Source organism: Leucopleurus acutus (genome assembly GCF_964270905.1).
Source record: "Leucopleurus acutus genome assembly, chromosome: 1".
NCBI lineage: Eukaryota > Metazoa > Chordata > Mammalia > Artiodactyla > Delphinidae > Leucopleurus > Leucopleurus acutus.
In genome coordinates, this window is record NC_139142.1 from 60,939,872 (window position 1) to 60,963,625 (window position 23,754).

General features: G+C 34.4%; 1 protein-coding gene across 2 annotated transcripts in view; it reads right to left on the reverse strand.

The window, feature by feature from the left end:
- Positions 1 to 23,754, reverse strand: part of MIPOL1 (mirror-image polydactyly 1) — a 312,254-nt gene that overhangs the window by 91,591 nt on the left and 196,909 nt on the right. For both annotated transcript variants that reach the window (XM_082835259.1, XM_082835258.1), the window contains exon 11: positions 7,703 to 7,797. In XM_082835259.1, the coding sequence (XP_082691385.1) occupies positions 7,703 to 7,797 (95 nt within the window). The remainder of the gene's footprint in view (positions 1 to 7,702; positions 7,798 to 23,754) is intronic.

Below are 23,754 nucleotides of genomic sequence, written 5' to 3' on the forward strand. Positions count from 1 at the left end.
TTTGAGAGTGCAAGTAATAGTTGATTTAGTATAACGAATATTTGTTGAGTGCCTACTATGTGTAAGGCAGTGTACTAGCATCATTGACACAAATATGAATGAAACCAGAAGGTAAAAAGATGATTAGTGGAATACTAAATCAGAAAAAGAGGTGGCAAAACAACAACAACAAAGAGGTGGTGGCAATATCTAGGGTTCACGAGTGTTAGGTTAAAGAGTTTGGAATTTACTGTATAGGTAAAGTGGTATTACTAAATACTGTTGATGGCTGATTGAGAGGTTGAAAATAACGTTTCAGGCATCTTAAGAGGAGTAAAGAATGGAGACAAGTAGATGAAGTAGCTAGAAAAGCCTGGGCATGAAAATATACAAGTCTGGTCTAAGGCAGGAACTTTGCAAAGAAGGAGACATTGCAAGGAAAAATCTAGCAAAATTTGGTTACTAATTAAATTTGTAAAAAGGGACAAGTCGAAGATTACCTATGTAGAAGGCAATAGGCATCTGTGGAACTATAATAATAGTGTCAAGAACAAGGGAAACACTTTACTTTTTTGTTTAACAAATATAAAACTAAATTTTTCTCAAGCTGATAAAAATAATGTTAATAGATGGCAAACTCCAGGATCTATAATTGGCAAGCCCATTCTAACTTTGCACCTTTTGCTAACCACAATGATTAAATGGCAAAATATTTTGTTAAATTTTTTTTTTAAAATATTTGTGAAGGTATTAAACACATCAACCTGAGACGCTTTATTAATTAATTTATTTATTTTTGCTGTGTTGGGTCTTCGTTTCTGTGCGAGGGCTTTCTCTAGTTGTGGCAAGCGGGAGCCACTCTTCATCGTGGTGCGTGGGCCTCTCACTATCGCGGCCTCTCTTGTTGCGGAGCACAGGCTCCAGATGCACAGGCTCAGTACTTGTGGCTCACGGGCCTAGCCGCTCCGTGGCATGTGGGATCCTCCCAGACCAGGGCTAGAACCCGTGTCCCCTGCATTAGTAGGCAGGCTCTCAACCACTAGCGCCACCAGGGAAGCCCCCTGTTAAATGTTTTTAAAAGAGAAAGCTGGGCCATTTTATAGAATAAAAAAGAGCACCTGAGAGCTATACATGTTGAATTTTAGTCTTATTCTTATAACTTATTGTTAAAATAAGGCACAGAAAATAGTGAAACTCAGTAATGCAAAAAAAAATGTCCGTCCGGATACAAAGTCATAAAGACATAAAATATTTTGTTAGAAATAGCCTCTGTAGTAATTTAATTGTTGTCTTATATGTCAATAAAGCAAAAACTTTTAGAGTATTTTGATCAATGATACTATTAATATATTTCCTTTTGTACAGTACTTTACAGTTTTCAAAAAGCATTCAATTAAATCACCTCCCTGATTTTCATAATAAGCAGCTCAGATATTATTTGTTCATAGGTGAAGTAACTAACATACAGGTGCAACTCATTGGTATAAGAAGATAGTTCTTGATTCTAAACATCACTAAACAAAAAAATTAATCTGCCTCATATAAAAGGGCTATAAATTTCACAGAATGTTAGAAGCAGAGAAAGCCTCAAGTCCAAGTTAAAGAAATTGAAACCTAGAAAGCTTGCAGCTTGCCTACATTAAAAAAAATTTGATCAATGGGAAAGATGGAAGAATTCAGGTACTCTTTTGTTCTTTTTATTACTGCTTTGGCAGTATGGTACCTTGACACAGCTCCATGATAGTTAGTCCTTATAGAAAATATATATATGACAAAATGTTTATGTCTTTGGGCAGTCCAGTTAGCACAACTGATTAGAACATAGAACTAAGAGGTCAGGATCGAGTGTTCAACCCCTCTTGACGAGGGATTTGCATTGAGAAAAATGTTGCTTCATGGCTAGAGTTTGCATGCTATCATCACTGCTGATTGTCTAATTGATGTGTAGTTCTGACTAAAAGAACACATAGTTGAATGAAAAACTATCACCATCACACACACAAAAACAAACCCAACCAGTTCCTAGTGACAGTCAGTAATATTTCTGATTGCTAAGGATAACATACATACAGACCAAAAAATGGACAAAAGAAGTAAAAAACACCCACACTAAATAAAATTTATAAAAAGAATGTAGAAAATAAGCACTTCACCCTCTTTTTGAGTATATTTAACATGGCTTCTATCTTTATGGCTTCTGTGACTTTGAAATGTAGTATATCATGAACCCAGTAAGTAGGATTTATTTTTAGTCCTGTATTCACTATGTCAAACACTTAACTATTCTATTTAATTATTTTAAAAAATACCATTACAATTATAGGAAACATATCACCTTAAAATATGAAGCACACTATTCAATATTTTTGGTCTAGAATGCAAAATTTACCACGTTCTGAAAGGCATCACAACTTCTCACTTGGAATTACACAAAACATAAAAAAAATTTAAAACATAATCTGCTACTATTACAAGTATATTAAATCCTAGTCTACTGGCACTAAACAACAGGATAATTCTTATCTACACAGTTGAATTTATATTTTCTTTAAGCAAAAGGAAATATAAGGAAGCACTATAAAATCAGCAAACATTGAAACTTAGGCTTTCTCTTGATTAGAAAAGAGTTTGTTATTATTATGCCTCCTGAGCTTAGGAATGCAGCACTACAGGTTTAAAGAACAGGAAAAGATCATTACTAAATACAAATCTAACTCTTAAAAGTTTAAGATTCTTCCCTGATGAAACTGTTTTGACTAATGAAGCTGTTGCAAATGAACTGAGCATTCGGCACAAAGGAGGTACTAAGACTGTACTAATAGCACTTTAGTAATATGTAAAATTTATTTTAAAGCTTCACATTGTTATTCGTTTCCTGCTATACTTTCTGCTTTAATGTGAAACAGCCATCAGTTATAATGGTAAGTTTAGTATCCCTACCCATTCACCTCACTTGCCTCTGTCTCTAAGTGTGCCAAAGGACACAAAAGGCCAACATTTCCTTTTCTAAGTATTCAAAGTCTTCTAAAACTCAAAGGAAACAAACAGAATAGAGAAACCTCGTAGTATAAATACATACTTCCATATTCCTTATTTCCATTCAGGGAAATGGAATGCTTATAATAACAGTAGCTCTTAGCATAACCCAGCAAAAGAAAATGATTTTTGGAAAAAAATTTAAAAAGAATAAGGTCAGTATCACCAATTGGTAGAAGTAAAGGCAAGGTAGAAAAAATGTCATCAGCATATTTTAATCTGCTCTTAACACTAATAACTGATCACACATCCTCTTCTGCTTTGGCTGCTGGAAAGTCTGAGAGCCAGACTTATTCTCGAGGCTTATTCTTTCCCTGTTTCATGGTATACATGCAAGCTGACTTACTCCTGGCTCTAGCTTACTGTCCTATTCCTAGATTTTTCTCAGTGTATTTTTTCTTTTTTTTTTTGCGATACGCGGGCCTCTCACCGTTGCGGCGTCTCCCATTGCAGAGCACAGGCTCCGGACGCACAGGCCCAGCCGTCATGGCTCATGGGCCCAGCCGCTCCGCGGCATGTGGGATCTTCCCGGACCGGGGCACGAACCCGCGTCCCCTGCATCGGCAGGCGGACACTCAACCGCTGCGCCACCAGGGAAGCCCTCAGTGTATTTTTTCTTAATCATTGATGAATAACTTTCTTTGACATGACAAAATACATGTATGTATGTATGTATATATATATTTGCATGTAAAACTGATCTGCATAACTGAAAGTGTATTTTTTCTTAAACTTTATTTAAAAAATCCATTATCTATGATGACATACATACAAACATGCAAACACACATGAAAATTACAGAATTAGTCTTGGTTTTCTTCACAATAAATATGGAACTTTTCCCTTGTCCTCTATAACAGAGGAAACTTTGAAGAAAAAATGGTAATATCTCTATGAATTTGTTGTGTTTCACGTATGGATTTGTAATCACCATCTATTCAGGTGTGTAAGAAATATTGTTTACTTTCACTTAAAGCAGAATCTGAGATTCCAGGAAATTTAAGCTTTGTTGTTTTGGGTAATTGCCTCTTCCTTCCTAGGATTCTACATCCCAGGGATCTTACTCCTGTTCCATTTAAAATAAATTTCTGTATATCCTCACAGTATGTTCTCTATACCTTAAAAAAAAGGAACTATTAATTGTGAGCTTAAATTTATTAACATTCACAGCTATTCTTATCTCCTTCGCTGCTGTCTATAAGCACAAGGTGACCATCTTCCTGTTCAAGGCAAACCCTTCTGCAGATTCTCAATTCCATCTCTTTCTAAATTTGGGGGAATTCTGTTCTCTCTGTTGGCTCCTTCCTATGTGCCATGAACATGCTCAAGTGTCTGCCATTTTTCAAAATCAAAAATCAAAATCCTTAACCCACATTCCTTTCTTCTCAACTATCATTAACATCTTTCTTATTCAAGTTTATTCAAGGATCACTTTATAGTCCAAATTTCTATGCTTCTTTCCCTCAAATCACTCTTGAACTTACAAAAAACTGGCTTCTATACCTAATACTCTATTAAAACTACTCTTGTAGAGGTCACTAATGACCACCTAATTTCAAACAAAATGGATACTTTTTGCCCTCATCTTACTTAACCATTCAGAAACATCGGACTTCTTAAAAAAAATTCTCCATCCTTGGCTTCAGTGATACCAGTTTTTGATTCTACTCTTACCTCACTGACTTCTTGTTGTAAAAATAAGTTTATCTTAACATTAGTTGAGCACTAACAACAAGCCAAATACTGTGTTACGAGCTGTACATACTTAAAATAACTCTGTAAGATACGTACTATAATTCTCACTTTACAAAAAAAAAAAATGGTCTTGGAGATTTTCATTTATATAAGGTCACGCAAGGGAGGGCTGTCAACTGCAAATCCCTGTAGCTTAACGACATCATTAGCAGATTTTTAAAAAAAAAAGTAGCAGTGAGAGGGGTCCTTGTGAAGCTTATCTTTGAGCCAATAATTGTTAACTCTTTATTTAGAAGCGGTTATTTAGCTCTGTTAGATTCATGTAGATTAAAAAAAGTCTTTGAAAGATAATTGTTTAAGCTTCATAATTTTCAAAAATCTTTCAATAATCTTCTGCAATTCAGCAAAGAGAAGGAGCATCAAGAACCGGTATCAAGGTTTGTTTTTCAGTAAGTAATGTCAATTTTTGCAAGGTTATCGCATTGCTCTCAGCATTCTCAGACACTGTCAGTTTAACAACAGAGCACCTGCTGTCCTATCTCACAAGGATGGCAGGAGAGTTTTCCATAAAAACTCTCCCTATCAATGGGGTGAAACTACTACATACCATATTGCAATATCCAAGGTCTGGGCACAAATCACACATTATTCATAAGTCTTAATAAAGGGTTTAATAAATGCTTCTATTATTCTACGAAGAAGCAACCCTAATTTAATGCAGCTAACTGAAGTGTGAGTGTAAAATGGCAGCCTTCAAACTTGGCTGCACATGGGAATTTCTAAGGAGCTTGAAACACACTGATAGCTGTCTTATCCCAAGAGATTCTGAAGTAATTGGCCTGGGATGGGATGGGGATCAGGATTTTTAGAGGCTCCTCAAGTGATTCTAATGCAGTTACAGTTGAGAATTCACTGGTGTAAAATACAGATGAAAGACTGTTACATTTACCCTCTTAAAAAAAAAAAAAAAAAGGATGGGACGTCTTCAACTGCTATCAGGGTTCTGCTTGCCTACGTGCCTACTGATTCTAACTGCAAGCAAATGATTCCCCACAGGCAGTCATCCAACAAACATCCTTGGTATTTGATAACCGTATTAGTTTCCTAGGGCTGCTGTGACAAAGTACCCAAACTAGGGGGCTTAAAACAACAGAAATTGGGCTTCCCTGGTGGCGCAGTGGTTAAGAGTCCACCTGCCGATGCAGGGGACACGGGTTCGTGCCCCGGTCCGGGAAGATCCCACATGCCGCGGAGCGGCTGGGCCCGTGAGCCATGGCTGCTGAGCCTGTGCGTCCGGAGCCTGTGCTCCACAACGGGAGAGGCCACAACAGTGAGAGGCCTGCGTACCGCAAAAAAAAAAAAAAAGAAAAAAGAAAACAAAAACAACAGAAATTTATTGTCTCACAGTTCTGGAGGCTACAAGTCCAAAATAAAGGTTTCTGCTGGGTTGTGTCCTCTTTGACAGCTGTAAGGGAGAATCCTTCCATGCCTCTTCTAGCTTTTGGTGTTTGCTGACAATCCTTGGTATTCATGTGCTTGTAGATGCATCACTCCAGCCACAAGGCTGTCTTTGCCCTGGGTCTTCATATAGTCTTCCCTCTATGCTTGTGGCTCTGTGTCCAAATATCTACTTTCTATAAAAACTTCAGTCATGCTGGGTTAAAGCCCATGCTAATGACCTCATTTTAACTTGATTAGCTCTGTAAAGACCCTATTTCCAAATAAGATCACATTCTGAGGTACTAGGGGTTAAGATTTCAATATATTTTCTTGAAGGACACAATTCAACCCGTAACAATAACCAATTACTGTATATGCCAATAACATTGCTCCAAAACATGGGTTCTTCACATGAGGGTGGGAAAAAATTTTCATCTTTATTTTTCACTCTCATGTAAATACAGTATTTCCTACAATTATGAACACAGGCAACAAACTATACTAGTATTATTAGTGGCTCTTGAGAGTTTACGCCATAGAAACCACTGGTATTTTCATGTCACATTTCAGTGTTTGCAGTTATCCTCAAAATACCATTTATAGTCATTACTACTTTGAAATTACAGTTTTTTAATAGACTTGCTGTTAGATCTAGTTATTTAATTATTAATATATTAATAATGTATTAATAATGGCACATGTATTTTATTTCAGTAAAACTGATTTTGATTTAATTACATTTTATGCACTTATATTTTAAGATGGGGACTAAATTTTAAAAAAATCTTTCAATAACCTACAGCCCCAGTTAGTGAATTCTTACATTTCAGATGAGGTTTTTAAAATCTTTGTGAGTATTAAAAAATATGCAGGGCATTGTACATCACTTTTCAAACCTTTTTTTTTTTTTAAACTATGATCCACTGTGAGAATATATATTTTAAATATAGCCCAAGACACAATCTTATTTCTCTCTCACACAACACAAAACTGAAACAAAAATATCACAAAACAATATTTACCCTTTCTGCACTCTGACATTTTCTATTCTATTTCTTTTCATTTAAAAATGCCAGTGTGACCTACTGAATTAATTTCACAACTATTCTTGAGCATAAATTAAATAAGTCTTAAAAATCCTTTAGTGGCCTTCCTTTAGAAACTTCTCATACTATGATAGGTGAAAGGCTATTATTAACTGCTTTTCATGTACTATTTAAAAAATGTATGCCATCACTTTAGAGGTGTCATTTAGATGAGCAAATTGCTCAAGAGCTAAGCAGCTTCCATTTAGACAACTAGCTAAGAGTTACGTAAATTTTATAATTCCCATTTTATAATGCGAGTCTAAACTTACACTTTACCAAATACAGGAAGGAAAAAAGGTACAATAATTAATATTTTAGGCCTGAATCATTCTGAAACTACAAAAATGTCTTAAGTGAATAATGTTTAATTTCATTGAGGTATTTCCTCATTCACCACTATAAAATTAGGTAGAAACATTTCCCAAACTAACATTTATTTATGCCTAGGATAAAAAGAATTTTACCTGTAGTAAACTCGAAGTGTCTGGATTTCTTCTTCCAGTTTTTTGTATTGTTGAACTGCAGTTTCTCTGGCTTGTTGCATAGCTAACAACTTTGCCTGCAATTAATATTTTAAGAAACTTAATATTAGTTTGATACATTAAAATACAGTGCTATAGTATGAATAGAAGTCTTTAATTTCTGGGAGTTTAAAACCTATCATATTTTTAGTAGTGGTTCATAATTTCCCACAAAATAATCCAATTATATTAATAACAGAAATACTAAAGACATGAACATATTAAATTTACCAACTTTGCTCATTACTAAACTTCAACCTTATTCATCTGTATCATCAGATATATACCTTTCTGCAATGTTTAACTTTATACACGGAATTCAGAAAGTGGAACGTGGGTTCAGAGCATTATCTAGAGATAAGCGCAGTGGGTGTTTCACATATAAATTTTATGTGGCTCCACTGCCTGATTGCTAGATTTTCTTTTAACTTTATTAATAGAAACTCAGAAAATTCTAAATATGTTAAGCCATCTTTGATATTTAACATGAAAAAAAATACACAAGACTACAACCTGATTCTTACAGATATGATTTAACCTCTTCAATTCCTTTTCTGCAGAAAAAAAAAAAATCTCTAAAGGGAGAATGGCAGCAATCTTGAATGTTAGAAATATTTTATTCAAGGGATGTTATTGTTCATCTCTGCCTATAATATTCCAATTTTAAAGAGTCTTAATCAGTTTTTCAATAGGGTTCAAGCTAGTAATTTTAAAAGAATTGCTACCTTCCAACCATCATTCCCACTGAATTTCAGGCATAGTCAAAAAGAGTTATCAACCCAACTTTTAAAGTATGGTACTGGTAAGTCAGATTTCAGTTTTGTTTATTCAAAGTTTAATTTCCATGAAAAGGCTATCTTTCACTTTAAATGGTGTTTGATAGATAACACAAAGCAAACTGGTATCACATACCTCACAAACTACACTAATTGTAATAATTAAAAAGTAATCAAAAGTTGGGGGCAGAAATTCACTAATTTTGCTGAAATCATATGACTTCACTGAAATTATTTTCTTGCATAAGAATGAAGTCACAAGACAAATTGTGAAATCTGATCATAGGAAAATTAATGAGTGTAATATAAATGAACATTAGACAATGCCACTTTTCTATTTTAATAATGCAGAATTATAAAAGCATGCAGCAGTTTAGATCTTTGTATATAAAATTAGGCACTAAATTAATTAATTAGTTCTCTATCTGGGCTAGCAAATTTTAACAAAAAGTTACTTTTTAATTAAATTTAAGATGCTTGTATGCTTGCTTCAACATGTCACATTCTAGAATTATAGATGAAACAGTCTCAAAAATTATTAAAAAAGCATGTAAAGCTGGTTCTTGATGCCAATAATTAACAGCTTTGCCAGTTTTCAGTATACTATAATATGTGATTGAAATGGTAACTTGGAAGACCAGATACCCAATGTGACTAATAAATCAAAAAGAACTGCCCAAAAAAAGGATATATCACATTCAACTTACAAAACATCAGACATCCTGTTGCATGTAATTTAAGAAATATCAAATATTTGACAGGTAATTGAGAATTTGCTAAATAAATATGTGACAATGTTAAATACCTTAGATGATTATTTTGAAGATTTTGTACCTGGTACTTCTGCAAAAAGCAAACCTAAAATCCCCCAAAAACCCAAACCAAGAAACAAAACCAACAATGTTCTAGCTGGAAAAAGTCATAACGAAGATTCTGCCTAAGAAATTTCTACAATGAAAATGAGATCATGAGAACTGTAAACTCCCGTGCTTTGGTAATAATGAATATTTCACTTCTCTTCCTATATTTAGTTGGCTATGAAGATTTGGTGTTGCTTCATAGCAATCCACTTAATTTATTACTTCCAAATGCCTAATCTTGTATCTAGGCCCTGGTGACTATGTTCAAAGTTATTATAAACTTTCTGGCATTACAAGCTCCTTCCGCTACTTTATCAGATATACGCTTACCTGGTCAACTTTGCTACAGTGATCCTGCTCAGTCTTGGTGGCTAGGATGAACTTCCTTCTCCACTACCTCAGGTATATCTGATCTAGATCGTTCAAACAGAGTAGTACATCCCGCTAGGCCCAGAAGAAAACTGAATCTTGATGAGGTCATTTGTATCCTGGATCCTGGTATACCAGACAGATCTAGATCCATTTCTTGGACTTCCTGGGTACATAAATCTTTTTTTTTTTTTTGGCCTAGGCTAGTTTGAGTTGGATTTACGGTATATGCAATGTAAGAAAATTTAACTAACTTAAATGTGCCACTTACGTCTACTGCATTTCCTACTTCCATTATTAGTATCATATAATTCCATCACATTACAAGTCAAAAATATATTTCATCTCAAAAACAAAAAATTAGCAAACAACATACTTTTCCTGTTTCTCTGTCATCATATTTCCCATATTTCTGGTAATTATTTGTAAATCTCCCACCCCCAATCTTCAGTACTACAAATCTCCTGAAATTTCCAGTTACCTGTTTGTTGTATATCCTTCCAGAAATAGCCTATACACATACAAGCATATATGTATATTTGCAACTAAATACATGTACTTACAATATTGATGGTACTCTTTACACACTGTTAAAAACCTTGTTTTAAATTTAAAAGAATTTTTGTTATTTTGCTTTCTATTAAAAAAGAAATCCTCCATCCCAACCCATGTGTTGCACTCACTAGCTACATTCCCTTCCTTCCCTCCAACCCCCAAAGCGAAACACTTCCATGATTTTGGGTTCATCATTTTCAAGAATATTTTATACGTTTACTATGTAGTTATGTACTTACAGATAATATATCTGATTGTTTACACGTTTCTAAACTGTATATAAATGATACTCTACACATTCGCAGACAATTGCTTTTTTGGACAGTATTATGCTTTTGACTCTTATTTGTATTAATACGTGTATCTATTCTGATTATAGTTACCTTCACACGTTGTGAACATGTGCAGTACATTGGGACTACAGATATATTTGGACTTATTTTTACATGTTTTTCATATTTGGCATCCTCTTCCTTTGTTCCTTTTTCCCTCTACTTATACTGGATTAAAATATCTATAGTCCCCTTTTTATTTACTATTTGGAATCTTTATATTTATATTCTACCTTGAAATTTTGGATAACCATACTTAAAAACATATTTTTGAGAAAAGCCTACAGTGAGTCAGAATTTCTATATACCATTAGCCCTCTGTATCTGTGGGTTCCACATCCACAGTTACTTGATGGCTGACTAAGGGACCTAAACATCCGCAGATTTTGGTATCTGTGGGGGTCCTAGAACCAATGCCCTCCAGATAATGAGGGACGACTGTATGGACAACTGTACGATAAACATTTTACAGAAGTATAGCACTTTTTAAACTTGAATTTTTAGGCAAAAATTTTATTGAAGCAAAACATGCATCACATATGTAAGTATACACATGGATGAATTTTTTTAGGCAGGCTTATTGAGTTATAATTTAGACAAAGTAAAAATTCACCCATTTTTGATGTACAGTTGTGTAAATTTTGAAAAATGTATAGAGTCATATAATAACAATCACAGTCAAGATACAGAATATTTTCACTACCCCAAAGTGTTCCTTCATGTAACACTGCAGTCAATGTCCTTCCTTTACACGCAGCCCCTGGCAACCACTGATGTGATTTTCACCCCTATAGGTTTCTGTTTTCTAGAACGCCATATAAATATCATATAGTAGGCAGCCTTTTAAATTTGGCTTCTTTTACTTAATGCTTTTAACATTCATTCATATTATTACATGTATCCGTAGTTCATTCCTTTATATCACTGAGCAATATTCCGTTGCATGGATGTACAATGTGTATATTCATTCACCAGTTGATGAATATTTGGATTGTTTCCACCTTTTGGCAGTTTTAATAAAGCTGCTATAAACATCTGCATATTGATCATTTTGTGGAAATATGCTTTCATTTCTCTTGCTTACATAAACACCAAGGACTGGAATTGCTGGGTCACATGATAAGTGTGTGTGTTTATATACTTTAAAAGTTATATACTCTATTAAGTTATATACATTATAAAGAAACTGCCAAATGTGCTGCCTAAATTGATAAAACTTAAAAACATCTGTGCTTCAGCAAGGGGAACCATAAACAAAATGAAAAGACAACCTACGGAATGGAAGAAAATATTTGCAAATGATGCAACTGACAAGGGATTAATTTCCAAAATATACAAACAGTTCATACAACTCAGGAACAGAAAAGAACAAACAATCCAGTCGAAAAATGGGCAGAAAAACTAAATAAGCATTTCTCCAAAGAAGACATACAGATGGCCAACAGGCACATGAAAAGATGCTCAACATCGCTAATTATTAGAGAAATGCAAATCAAAACTACAATGAGATACCACCTCACAACAGTCAGAATGGCCATCATTAAAAAGTCTACAAATAACAAATGCTGGAGAGGGTGTGGAAAAAAGGGAACCCTCCTAGACTGTTGGTGGGAATGTACGTTGGTGAAGCCACGATGGACAACAATACAAAGTTCCTCTAAAAACTAAAAATAGAGCTGCCATATGATCCAGTAATTACACTCCTAGGCATATACCCAGAAAAAACTATAATTCAAAAAGATACACGCACTCCTATGTTCATAGTAGCACTATTCACAATAGCCAAGACATGGAAACAACCTAAATGTCCACTGACAGATGAATGGGTAAAGAAGATACATATATACAGTGGAATACTACTCAGTCATAAAAAAAGAATGAAATAATGCCATTTTAGCATCATGGATGGAACTAGAGCTTATCATACTAAGTGAAGTAACTCAGGAAGAGAAAGACAAATACCATATGATATCATTTACATGTGGAATCTAAAATATGACACAAATGAACTTATCTGTGAAACAGAAACAGACTCACAGACATAAGAAAACAGACTTGTGGTTGCCAAGGGGGAGGTGGGTGGCGGAGGGATGGAGTGGGAGTTTGGGGTGAGCAGATGCAAACTATTAAATATACAATGGATAAATAACAAGGTCTTACTGTATAGCACAGGGAACTATTTTCAAAGTCCTGTGATAAATCATAATGGAAAAGAATATAAAAAAGAATGTATACATACATATGTATAACTGAATCATTTTGCTGTACAGCAGAAATTAACACAACATTATAAATCAACTATACTTCAATAAAAAACAAAACAAGGGCTTCCGTGGTGGTGCAGTGGTTAAGAATCCGCCTGCCAATGCAGGGGACATGGGTTCAAGCCCTGGTCCGGGAAGATCCCACATGCCGTGGAGCAACTAAGCCCACGCACCACAACTACTGAGCCTGCGCTCTAGAGCCCATGGGCCACAAATACTGAGCCTGCTGTGTGCCACAACTACTGAAGCCCGTGTGCCTAAAGCCTGTGCTCCACAATAAGAGAAGCCACTGCAGTGAGAAGCCCCTGCTTGCCACAACTAGAGAAAGCCCGCGTGCAGCAACGAAGACCCAACGCAGCCAAAAATAAATAAATAAATTTATAAAAAACAAAACAAAACAAAAACCATTTGTGGTTAACTATCAATACAATAGCAATGCCATTTGTTGAATGCCTTCTCTGGGTTGGACATTGTACCAAGTACTTGAAATCCATTACTATAGTCTATCCTGACAATCAATCTATGAGATAGCTCCTAGTATCCCTATTTTGCTGGTGATAAAACTGAGGTTCATGAACATTAAGCAACTTGTAAATATAACAGAGCTAGTGACTGACAGAACTCAAATACATATTCAAGCTTATTTGGTCCAAAATACATATTTCTCCCTTATACTTCAATATACAGCATTCTGGGATGTGTGTGTGTATGTGTGTGTGTTGTACCTTTTCTCTTTTTTTATTTCCAGTTTTATTAAGATAAAATTGACATACAACATTGTATTAATTTTAGGTGTACAACGTAATGATTTGGTGTATATACATACTGCAAAATAAATACTACAATAAGTTTAGATAACATCCGTCACCTCACATGATGACAAATTTCTTTTCTTGTGATGAAAAGTTTTAAAATTTACTCTCATAGTAACTTTCAAATATATGATTCAGTATTGTTACTATGCTGTATATTATCACTTCTCCAGAAATTATTTACCTTAAATGACTGAAAAAAAACGTTGGTTAACTAATGTTAGGTTAACCTTATAATTAAGTATCTCATTATTCCTAAACTATATCTTTAGCAATGCCATCTAAATAGGACAACCATTCGTACTACTACTGGATTAGAAATGAACTACATCGTTTCCTTAGAATTTTACCTAGTAATGTGGAATGACAAAGAAAAGACTACACTATTCACATCACTGAACACTATTTGTTATGGATATTGTGGAGAAACCACTTTTATCTTACTTTAACATCTTGTTATGTTTGTTTTTGAATGTATTTTTAATAGTAATAGTCTGATACAGTTAAGCCTTCCTTTGGAACCTGCAAGACCATTAACAGAAATCTGTTTTTATCAGAGAACAGAGGCATTTGATCTTTTTTTTTTTTTAACATCTTTATCGGAGTATAATTGCTTTACAATGGTGTGTTAGTTTCTGCTTTATAACAGAATGAATCAGCTATACATATACATATATCCCCGTATCTCCTCCCTCTTGCGTCTCCCTCCCACCCCTCCCTATCCCACCCCTCTAAGTGGTCACAAAGCACCCAGCTGATCTCCTGGTGCTACGCAACTGCTTCCCACTAGCTATGTATTTTACATTTGGTAGTATATATAAGTCCATAGGCATCTGATCTTATGTGTGATATCTGCTAAATAAAGAAACATACAGCACAAATTAAATCACGGAATCAAACAATGTTAGACCTGAAAAGGATCTCAGAGGTAATACAGTCCCCTACTTTTTTTAGGTTAAGAAATTGTTGCTAATACAACACGTTTAGGGAAACATTTGGAGATTGTTCAAGGTTTCATAGCTGGTTAGAAGGCAAGTTGGAACTAGAATACAACTATCTGGAAAATATTGCTTATTATTAACATGCAATTAACATGTGTGTTAATTGTTTTGATAGAAGTGTTTTACAGAGTAACCACAAGTATATAGACTGTGCTACATTATTAAACACATCTGTAAGATACCTTATTAGATGTTTTCAAACAATATGTCTAATTACACAATTGCTCAAACAATATGACTATAGCCATTCTAGTATTTGACTTTTGAACCTCAGAAGCATGTTAAGAACCTAGTAAAGAAACACTGCAAAAGGATATCTAAAGAAATTAGAAGCTACTATATCAGAAAGATACAAATTACTGATTTCAATTACATTTCCCCTTCACAGGAAGACTGGGATTGTCCACCACAGTATATTACTACAGTGTATTGCTCTTCAAAGGTTATTCCTCAGAGGTTGTTAGGTTTTGTCCTCATGTCATGTCTCTCAGACCAAGGATGATCAGGTTCTAGACTTAAAAGCAGTCATATATGCACGGTCTAGTGATCTATCATCTGACGTGAGAGAGCAAAGAAATGCAAGCAGAAATAAAAACATTCATAGGCAGACAATGGCCTATGAGCAGTTAGCAGAAACCATGAAACAGAGAAAAGGAGGGTAGAGAGAAGTATGCAAGAAAGAGAGCACAGCACAGTGATTAAGAACAAACTTGGGTTTGACTTCCAGCAATTAGTTATTTGAATTATTCTATGAATAACTGAACAGGTTAGAGCCACTGAACCTCAATTTTCTCTTTGATAAAATGGGGGTGATAATCATCATGTCTCAGGATGATTATACAATGATAAAATGAGATAACTTACCATACTGTATAGCCATATCAAAGTGAACAAATACATAAGCTGTACAATAGACACGATTAAAACTTTGATGTGAAATTATTGTGGAAATAACTTTATGTCAGTAAGGAATAGCATTGTATCAAGTAACAGGTCAATAAGGTGAGAAGGAATTGGGCTTAAAGTGTAAGTTCAAGCCATGTGGTCACCTAAAGCATGATTGTTAAGGACTATGATCATAATAAATACTTTAGACTTGTGAGCCATAAAGATTCTGTTGTAACTACTCAATTATTGTTGTAAAGTGAAAGCAGCCATAGACAATATGTAAATGAACAAGCATGGCTGTATTCCAAAAAAACTTTATTTATAAAAACAGGCAGCCGGTCCAGAGGCCATAGTCTGCCGATTATGTATCTAGAGTGCCAGAGACTACAGGTTTACATAGAGCCTACTGAATATCTGTTGGTCTTTATAAGCTTTTGGTTAATGATACATGGGGAAATGAAGAAAGGAAATGTTTGATTTGTCTAGATGAACATGTTTCTGGGGGTGATGAAACAAAATACCTGAAATTCACACTGTTCTAGAACAGGTTTGCCAGGGCACATAATGATAGGAAGGAAAAAAAGGAGTTAATAGTGGTTGTATGGCAACCATGTGCTTGCATGGTAACACTGCATTGTGACAGGAAACCATCTTGTCAGTGAGCCATGATTTCACCTATTGTATATAAAGCAAAATAAATGAATTTAAAAACCTTGCAGCTTTAAATTCTATTTTCCCTGATATTAATAGAGTTTCAACAGCATTCTTTTTATTTGTGTTTGCATGGTGTATCTTTTTTATATCCTGTTAACGTCAATCTTCTTTACATGTCTAGGTTTAGACGTGACTACTGTAAACAGCATAAAGGCAGACCTCAGAGATATTGCGAGTTCGGTTCCAGACCACCACAATAAAGTGAATATTGCAATAAACAAAGTGACATGAATTTTCTGGCTTCCCAGTGCATATGAATGTTATGTTTATACTATACTGTAGTCTATTAAGTGTGCAATAGCATTATGTCTAAAAAAATGTGCATACCTTAATTAAAAAATACTTTATTGCTAAAAAATGCTAACCATCATCTGAGCCTTCAGTGAGTTGTAATCCTTTTGCAATAGTAACATCAGAGATCCCTGATCACAGATAACCATAACAAATATAATGAAAAAGTCTGAAATAGTGAGAATTATTAAAATGTGACACACAGTGAACAAATGCTATTGGAAAAATGGTGCTGATAGACTTGCTTGACAAAGTGTTGCCACAAACTTCCAATTTGTAAAAAACTCAGTATCTGTGAAGCGCAATAAAGCAAGGTGCAATAAAATGAGGTTTGCCTGTATTTTTTTCCAGTCTAAAAATCTTTGTCTTTTAACTGGGACATTTGATCATTTTATATTTAATGTAATTACCTCTAGATTTGGGCTTAAGTATACATTCTTATTTTGTGCTTTCTATTTGTCCTGCTAGTTGTTACATTTTTGTTTTAAAATTACCTTTTCTTGTTATATTTTGGGTTCTTTTATTATCACATTTCCTCTTCTTTATTTGAACACAATACTTCCTTCACATTCTTTTAACAGTTATCCCAGAAATTACAAGACTCAAGTTGACTTATCATAAATCTAATATTAATACTCCTGGACAATGGGAGGACCTAAAATCCTTTAACTCTATTTACTTTCCTCCCAATTTATTTGTTACTGTTCTTTAAATGCATTATAATTCATCTTATTTAGGTTTGAACCCCAAAGGACATTATTAATATTATTTTCTTGAGTCAATGTGCATCTATACTTGTCACTTTTTTTGTGTTTCATTCCTTCCTGGCTGGAAGGTTCCTTATGGCAGCCGTCCTCAACCTTTTTGGCACCAGGGACTGGTTTCGTGGAAGACAATTTTTCCAAGGACTGGGGAGTGGGGGGAATAGTTCAAGCGGTAATGCGAGTGATGGGGAGCGGCAGATGAAGCTTCGCTTGCTCACCCACTGCTCACCTCCTGCTGTGCGGCCTGGTTCCTAACAGGCTGTGGACTGGTACCAGTCCATGGCCCATGGGTTGGGGACCCCTGCCTTATGGAATCATGTTCCTTCTATTTAAAGAAAGTTTCTTTAATACAAAGCTGAAAATGACTAACTCAATTTTTAGTTGTCTGAAAATGTGTTATTTTCATGTTTTTTTCTTTTTTTGAAAATTTTATGTGATTCTTTTGCAGATTTGCCTGGTGTTTCCTAGAAAACACTGTGGTTTATTCACATAGTTGAGATTCATAATCTATTTATTTAAATACTCATTGAAGCATTTCGTACATAGCTATTCTATATTCTACAGATGACTTTATTGTGTTTGTGTGTTCTCTTTTTGGGTTTGTTGTGTCTGTTGACTACCATTTATAATGGTTTTCTTTCTCATGTGCTTGGTTGACCTTTGCTGTGAATTCACATTTTCCAGATAATAATTTATGGGAATTGTGCTGGACTAAATTGGCGATGCCTTTCTCTCAGGAGAACTTGTGTCTGTTTCATCAGGGAGCCAGTGGGGACAATTCCTAGATAAAGTTCAAGAAGTCTGGATTAATGCTGCAGTTTCTGGCTCAGATTGGGATCCCAAGTGAAGATCAAAGTACTTCTACAGATGTTTGCCCCTGGTGTAGCTGGGGTACACTGGTTTGCTTACCAGTGGGGGATGTTTCTGGTTCAACTCCCAATTTTTTGGTGAAGTAAAATCTTTGGAAGCTTTCCTCTATTTTTTGTGAGTCTAGCAATGCATGAATTAGATTTTGTCCAGGACCTGGCAGGTCAGCAGCACAACGGTCACCACAGTATGTTTTTGCCACACTTCAGGAAGGAAAAGCCTATATTGAAATTTAACACATATTATGCAATCAAAAGTAGACCAAACTGTTTTTATAATTTAATGTTTGGAATTCTCACATTTGGTACATTAACTGGATTTAATTATTTTAATAATTTTCCTGAATTGCTTTTAAATAGAAAAGATACAAGAGAAGGTTTCAGATTGCCACTTGCAAGCCCTTCTCTGAGAACAACCCACTGTGTGGCTATCCAGTCTAAAATCCAAATATATGAAACGTAAAGTAAAATTTTGAACACAGTCACCCTAACAATATTTTCAATATCATAACTTTTAAGCTCTGTATTAACTAGTGTGACATGATTAGTATTTCTTTTGCTTCCTGTCTTTAAACAATAGCCTCTTTGTTCTACAATAAACACAATATAATATAATAATGAAAACTATTTAGAACAGTTTAATGGTCAGAATCACTACAGCAGCTAGCATGGTTCAGCTGAGTGATAAACTGTATCATAAGCTTGTTAGATGTCTGATTTCCAATAACTGCCACATAATCTAATTTAACAAATACTTAGAAGTTATCATAGTCTTGCTTATTTTAAAGGGGAAAAGTATATATAAGTAATTATTTAATTGATAAAATGCTGAAAAGTAGAAATTGAAACATTCCCCATTAACTACCTTTAACACCGTGAATCCTTCAGGAAAAAAAATTCCTTGTGGTGGCAGAACCACTTCTTAGGAAATTATTTACTTAAACGTCTCAGGTTTTAAGGTTATAAATAAAAGTTAGTGTCAGAACCAGAATTTGAGTATAGAACTCTTAACTATCCATTAAATAAACAATCCTGAGTCTGTACATTAACTACTTTGCCAACCTCTTCTCCAACGTTTAACAAGCTGTTATATCCTATTGTGATGACTCTAAAGGTAACATAGTTGACTCCAATTTGTAGCTCCTTTTCTGCTCACTGTCATTTATTTTAAAGTCTTATTTTTGTATTTTTATTTTATGATATCATTCAATTTTTAAGCCATAAGTAATTTAACATATTTATTTTGAACCATTTCTTTGTCCATTAATTCAGACTGTGGAGGCTCTATCTTTTCCACTGAATGAACTCTATCTCAGAAGATACTACCTTGATCTTAAATTTGTTGCTAGTTAGATCCCATTAGATGTCTGGCTCCCAGGACTTCTTGACTACACCCCTGAAAGTCATTTATACCGATATGTACAAAACCACTGACCATCTCACTGGCTTCACTAATAATCTACCCATCATTTAATGAGATTTGCTTCTTTTAATGTCTAGAAAACGGGTTAATCATGCAGTATTCATAGTCTTCAGAGAATATCCATTAAATTATTGATTTTCTGTCTATCACACCACTTGTTCTTGAGGTTATTTCCTCTGGAAAAAAAAATTATATGCAAGAAAACACTTAAAGCATCAGCTGGAATGTGAGTTCCCCCCAAAAGTCCATTCTCCTTTCTCATGGCATGATACATTCCTTTCACCAAGCTTGCTCTCTCTGGTACTACCTAAGAACATGAGCACACAGAGAAAATTAAATTCTTATTTAAACTCAAGATGCAAACATTTCCCAAAATGACAATATTCCCCTCCTTTACAGGAGTTGTAAACGTTTCTCTACAGTCCGGTGCTCTTCTGTTTAGTTAGAATTTTAGTCAGCAGTATTTTGTTTATTTGTTCAGGATCTTGTATGTTTTTTCACTACATCTATAATATACTTCACCACCTGAACAACTGCTGAACTAAACTTAAACTTATCCTGTCAGCAAAAAGTTTTGAAATTATGCAATCTGCAATTCAGTCCATGGCAAGCACTTGGGTAGAATTTCTTCTATACCTTTCAACATACCTAACAACAATTAAAGAACTGCCTGCGTAGAAATACTGCCAACTGAAAAGTTAGTGAAGCGAGTTTATTCAAGAGAACTTGAGTAACATTTTTGCTAAGGAATTTTCTAATACTCATATTAAATGAGTATAATCACCATCTATCAGATTAACCTTAACATTAATCTAAAATTTTATGAATGTATTAAAAGGAAAATCAGTATGATCATGTAATCTCTAATTAATAAAATTAAAAATTTCATTCATTGAAAAGTTTTTATATATATAGGCTATAAAGAAAATGTAAGACTATGGAAAAGATTACTGAAAAATCAGCCATGATAACTGGAAAAATATATTCTTATACAAAGAAAAACAACATCTTAATAAGTTACATTCTACATGGAAATTTTTAAATAGTTAAACATTAATATGTAACTAGCAAAAATTACAATTATATAAAACATAAATATAAAGCTTTATAACCAAGGTTATATGAAAGATATTTTTACTGATATAGTTCATAATTAAATAAGAGTACTAAGAAATTTCAAAGAAAAGAAATGTTAATTTATAAGTCTCTCATTTGTGAAACCATTTTACTCTGGTTTCTAACACTAAGCCAGTAAATTTCCTAGCCATCTTAAAAATCAACAAGAAATAACTGAAGTTATCTGAATTAAAGACAAAGTTTTAAAAAAGATCAAAACACATTTTAAAGAAAAACAGAGGAAGCAAGATTTCACATACAAATTAAAAATTTTCTTGAATACTTTAAGTTGACATAGAGGCATTAAACAAAGCAACTGAAGTATTTAAGAGATGACAAAACAAAGGAAGAGAAACTGCTAAACCTGACTTCATTTGTGTTAATCAATATAAACATTAATTTAAACGAAAATTCTGTATATGAACGTGGAATTATTTGGGAGTTGTGTTTAAGCATGTGAAAAGCATGAAAAAAAGAGAATTCCCTGTTTCCTTTTGGATGCTGCAGACAACAGCAACACAGCCTAGGGCACACTGCTGCGGATTTTAACTGTTGTATGGAACTACTCAAAATGCTTTTGATCCATTTTATCTTGCAAGTTAGCAAAGAAATGTTGCAATAAGAAACACCAACAAAGATCTGAAAAAGTTAAGCTCTGGATTACCATATTGTGTTCTCTTGCCATTCAATGCTTCATACAAAGGCAGTGGTGTTCAAAGTAAGGAAAAAAAAGTGGAGGGAGAGAAAAAAGAGAAACTGGTTTCAGAGAGCGCAAAGCACAAAGTAAATAATATTCTTCTACATCCCTTCTTTTTCACAGATTGGATGTTAAAAGAGTTGCAGCAATTAGGCTTTTGTTAATTACCAGCTGTTGAAACAGATGTGTTGACTGTCCTTATTAGCCAACAGTTGGGTGAGAAGAACAATTGATGCCCCCTAAAACCAACAGCCAGCTGCTCTGCAGTAATTATCTCCAATTAATAATACAGGTGATAAAGGCAAAAAGCTCCTATCCGACTGTTTCAATAACTTTGGTAGTTTCAATAACTATGGCTTTATCATTACACAGTTATAGAGAATATATTTATTACAACAAGTAGGGTTGTGTATTTGACTCTCATTAACCCTATGGTAGTTTCCATTATGCAGTTTCTGGAGAAGGAAATCAGACAAGTGCTAAGAGTAGAAGCAGACATTCGGTAGGCTTTTATTTATCATATTTCAAATGTCACTGCCAACTTACTTCTCTAGTACTAACAATAATAGCTAAGCATTAAGTTCTTTGAAAAAGAGAAGCATAACTAAAATCTGTTCTTTTTGATTTCCAGGTGTTTTCACTGATCATGTTTTATATTCAGTTCACTGAAGCAATATATTTCCTCTTGGTAGGACTAAATATCAGTGTCTTGTTCCCTAGTTTACATTTCCTCAGTGACTGGTAGAAGCAATTTTACCAAACCCGAAAAGAATTTACTTCATAGAAATAAACATTATTTTATGTACACAAGGAGATCAGCAAAGCAAATGAGCAAGCAGGAAAACAAAACATAAAACCTTATTTTTATTTTGTAAACATCCTCTTATACAATATTCAAGTTTCCAATTATGATGATGTCAAAAAAGAAACATCACAGTGGAGCATACTAATAAAATAGGAATAATTATATGTATAAAAATTACTTTTCCTATTTTCTATTGCCAAATGTTCATATTAAAATTTCACTTAAAAGAAATATAAAACAAAGATTTTAAACAAGCCAGGCATCCATCTCTATCCTACAAAAGAGGTATCTACAAGAATTTACAACCATATCTATTCACTAATTAGAGAACACTTAAAGACACTGTCTTTCTGAAAATAAGGATTAGAGCTGGATGAATACACCCCTTTCACAAACCTTCCTCATGTCTCTGTTGGGTCATCATAAGCAGCTTGTTCTTCCAGAGTTAAATACAAAAGCTACTGATTATCAGTTCTGAACGCCCTCAGTTAGGCATCAGGACAACTAAGAGGGACAGAAATATTAAAAAACATGTAAATAAGTCATTTCACCAAAAGAGGCTGTAATAAAAAAAAAATGAACAAAGGCAAACTTTCTATAGAAATATTATTTAGGTTGCCACTTGGGCACTCTGGCTGTCCAATATGAAAAATCTGAAGCTTGCCACATTCCATGTAATTACAGGACTTTCAATATTTATATAATTATATAATTACAAACAAGAGAGCTAAGCACATTACAAAAAAAGAGAAAGATGGTCCATTTCTATGAAACCAATTTCCCATGAAAATTTGTAATATTTAAAACGATATAATTCATAAGGAAGCTCCTGATATATGGAAGCTAGCAAAATGTGCAAATAGAGGAGCAAACTGTTGGTTTTAATGTCTGGACATCTTTATTAGGCTGTAGAATTTATTCTGTGATTTCTCAGTTCTAAGACAAGACCTAATTTCTCACATAGTTCTGTTAAGAGCAAACATCTACCCTGACACTGGAGCAGTCCTCCTTTCCCTCTGCACTATGCAGGAATACTGGAAAAGTACACACGTGACACAGCAGCTGATCATGCTTTCTCTTCTCTGTGGAAAGGCACATACAGGTTGTGGTTACCATCCAAGGCAGCCATAGCTACTACTGAAGCAAGAGGGCTGTCCTCTCATTATATCCTACGTGACCTAAATACAGGGAAGGCAGAAGTGAAACCGACTCCTAAACTCACTGCTGTTTAACAATAAGCCAGGAAATATATATCCGCTCTCTTCCACAAAAAGAAGAATGGCAATATGTAGTGAATATCTGATTGCTGTACACAATTCCTCTAAATGCTGCTTTTTTTGAAATTTAAAAATACCTAGGGATAACTCAGAACACTACTCAAGTATTCACAGCTAATTTCAACAGGGGGTGCTTCAGATATCTTACTTTCGCACCAATTTCAATGCATTTCAATTTAAGAATT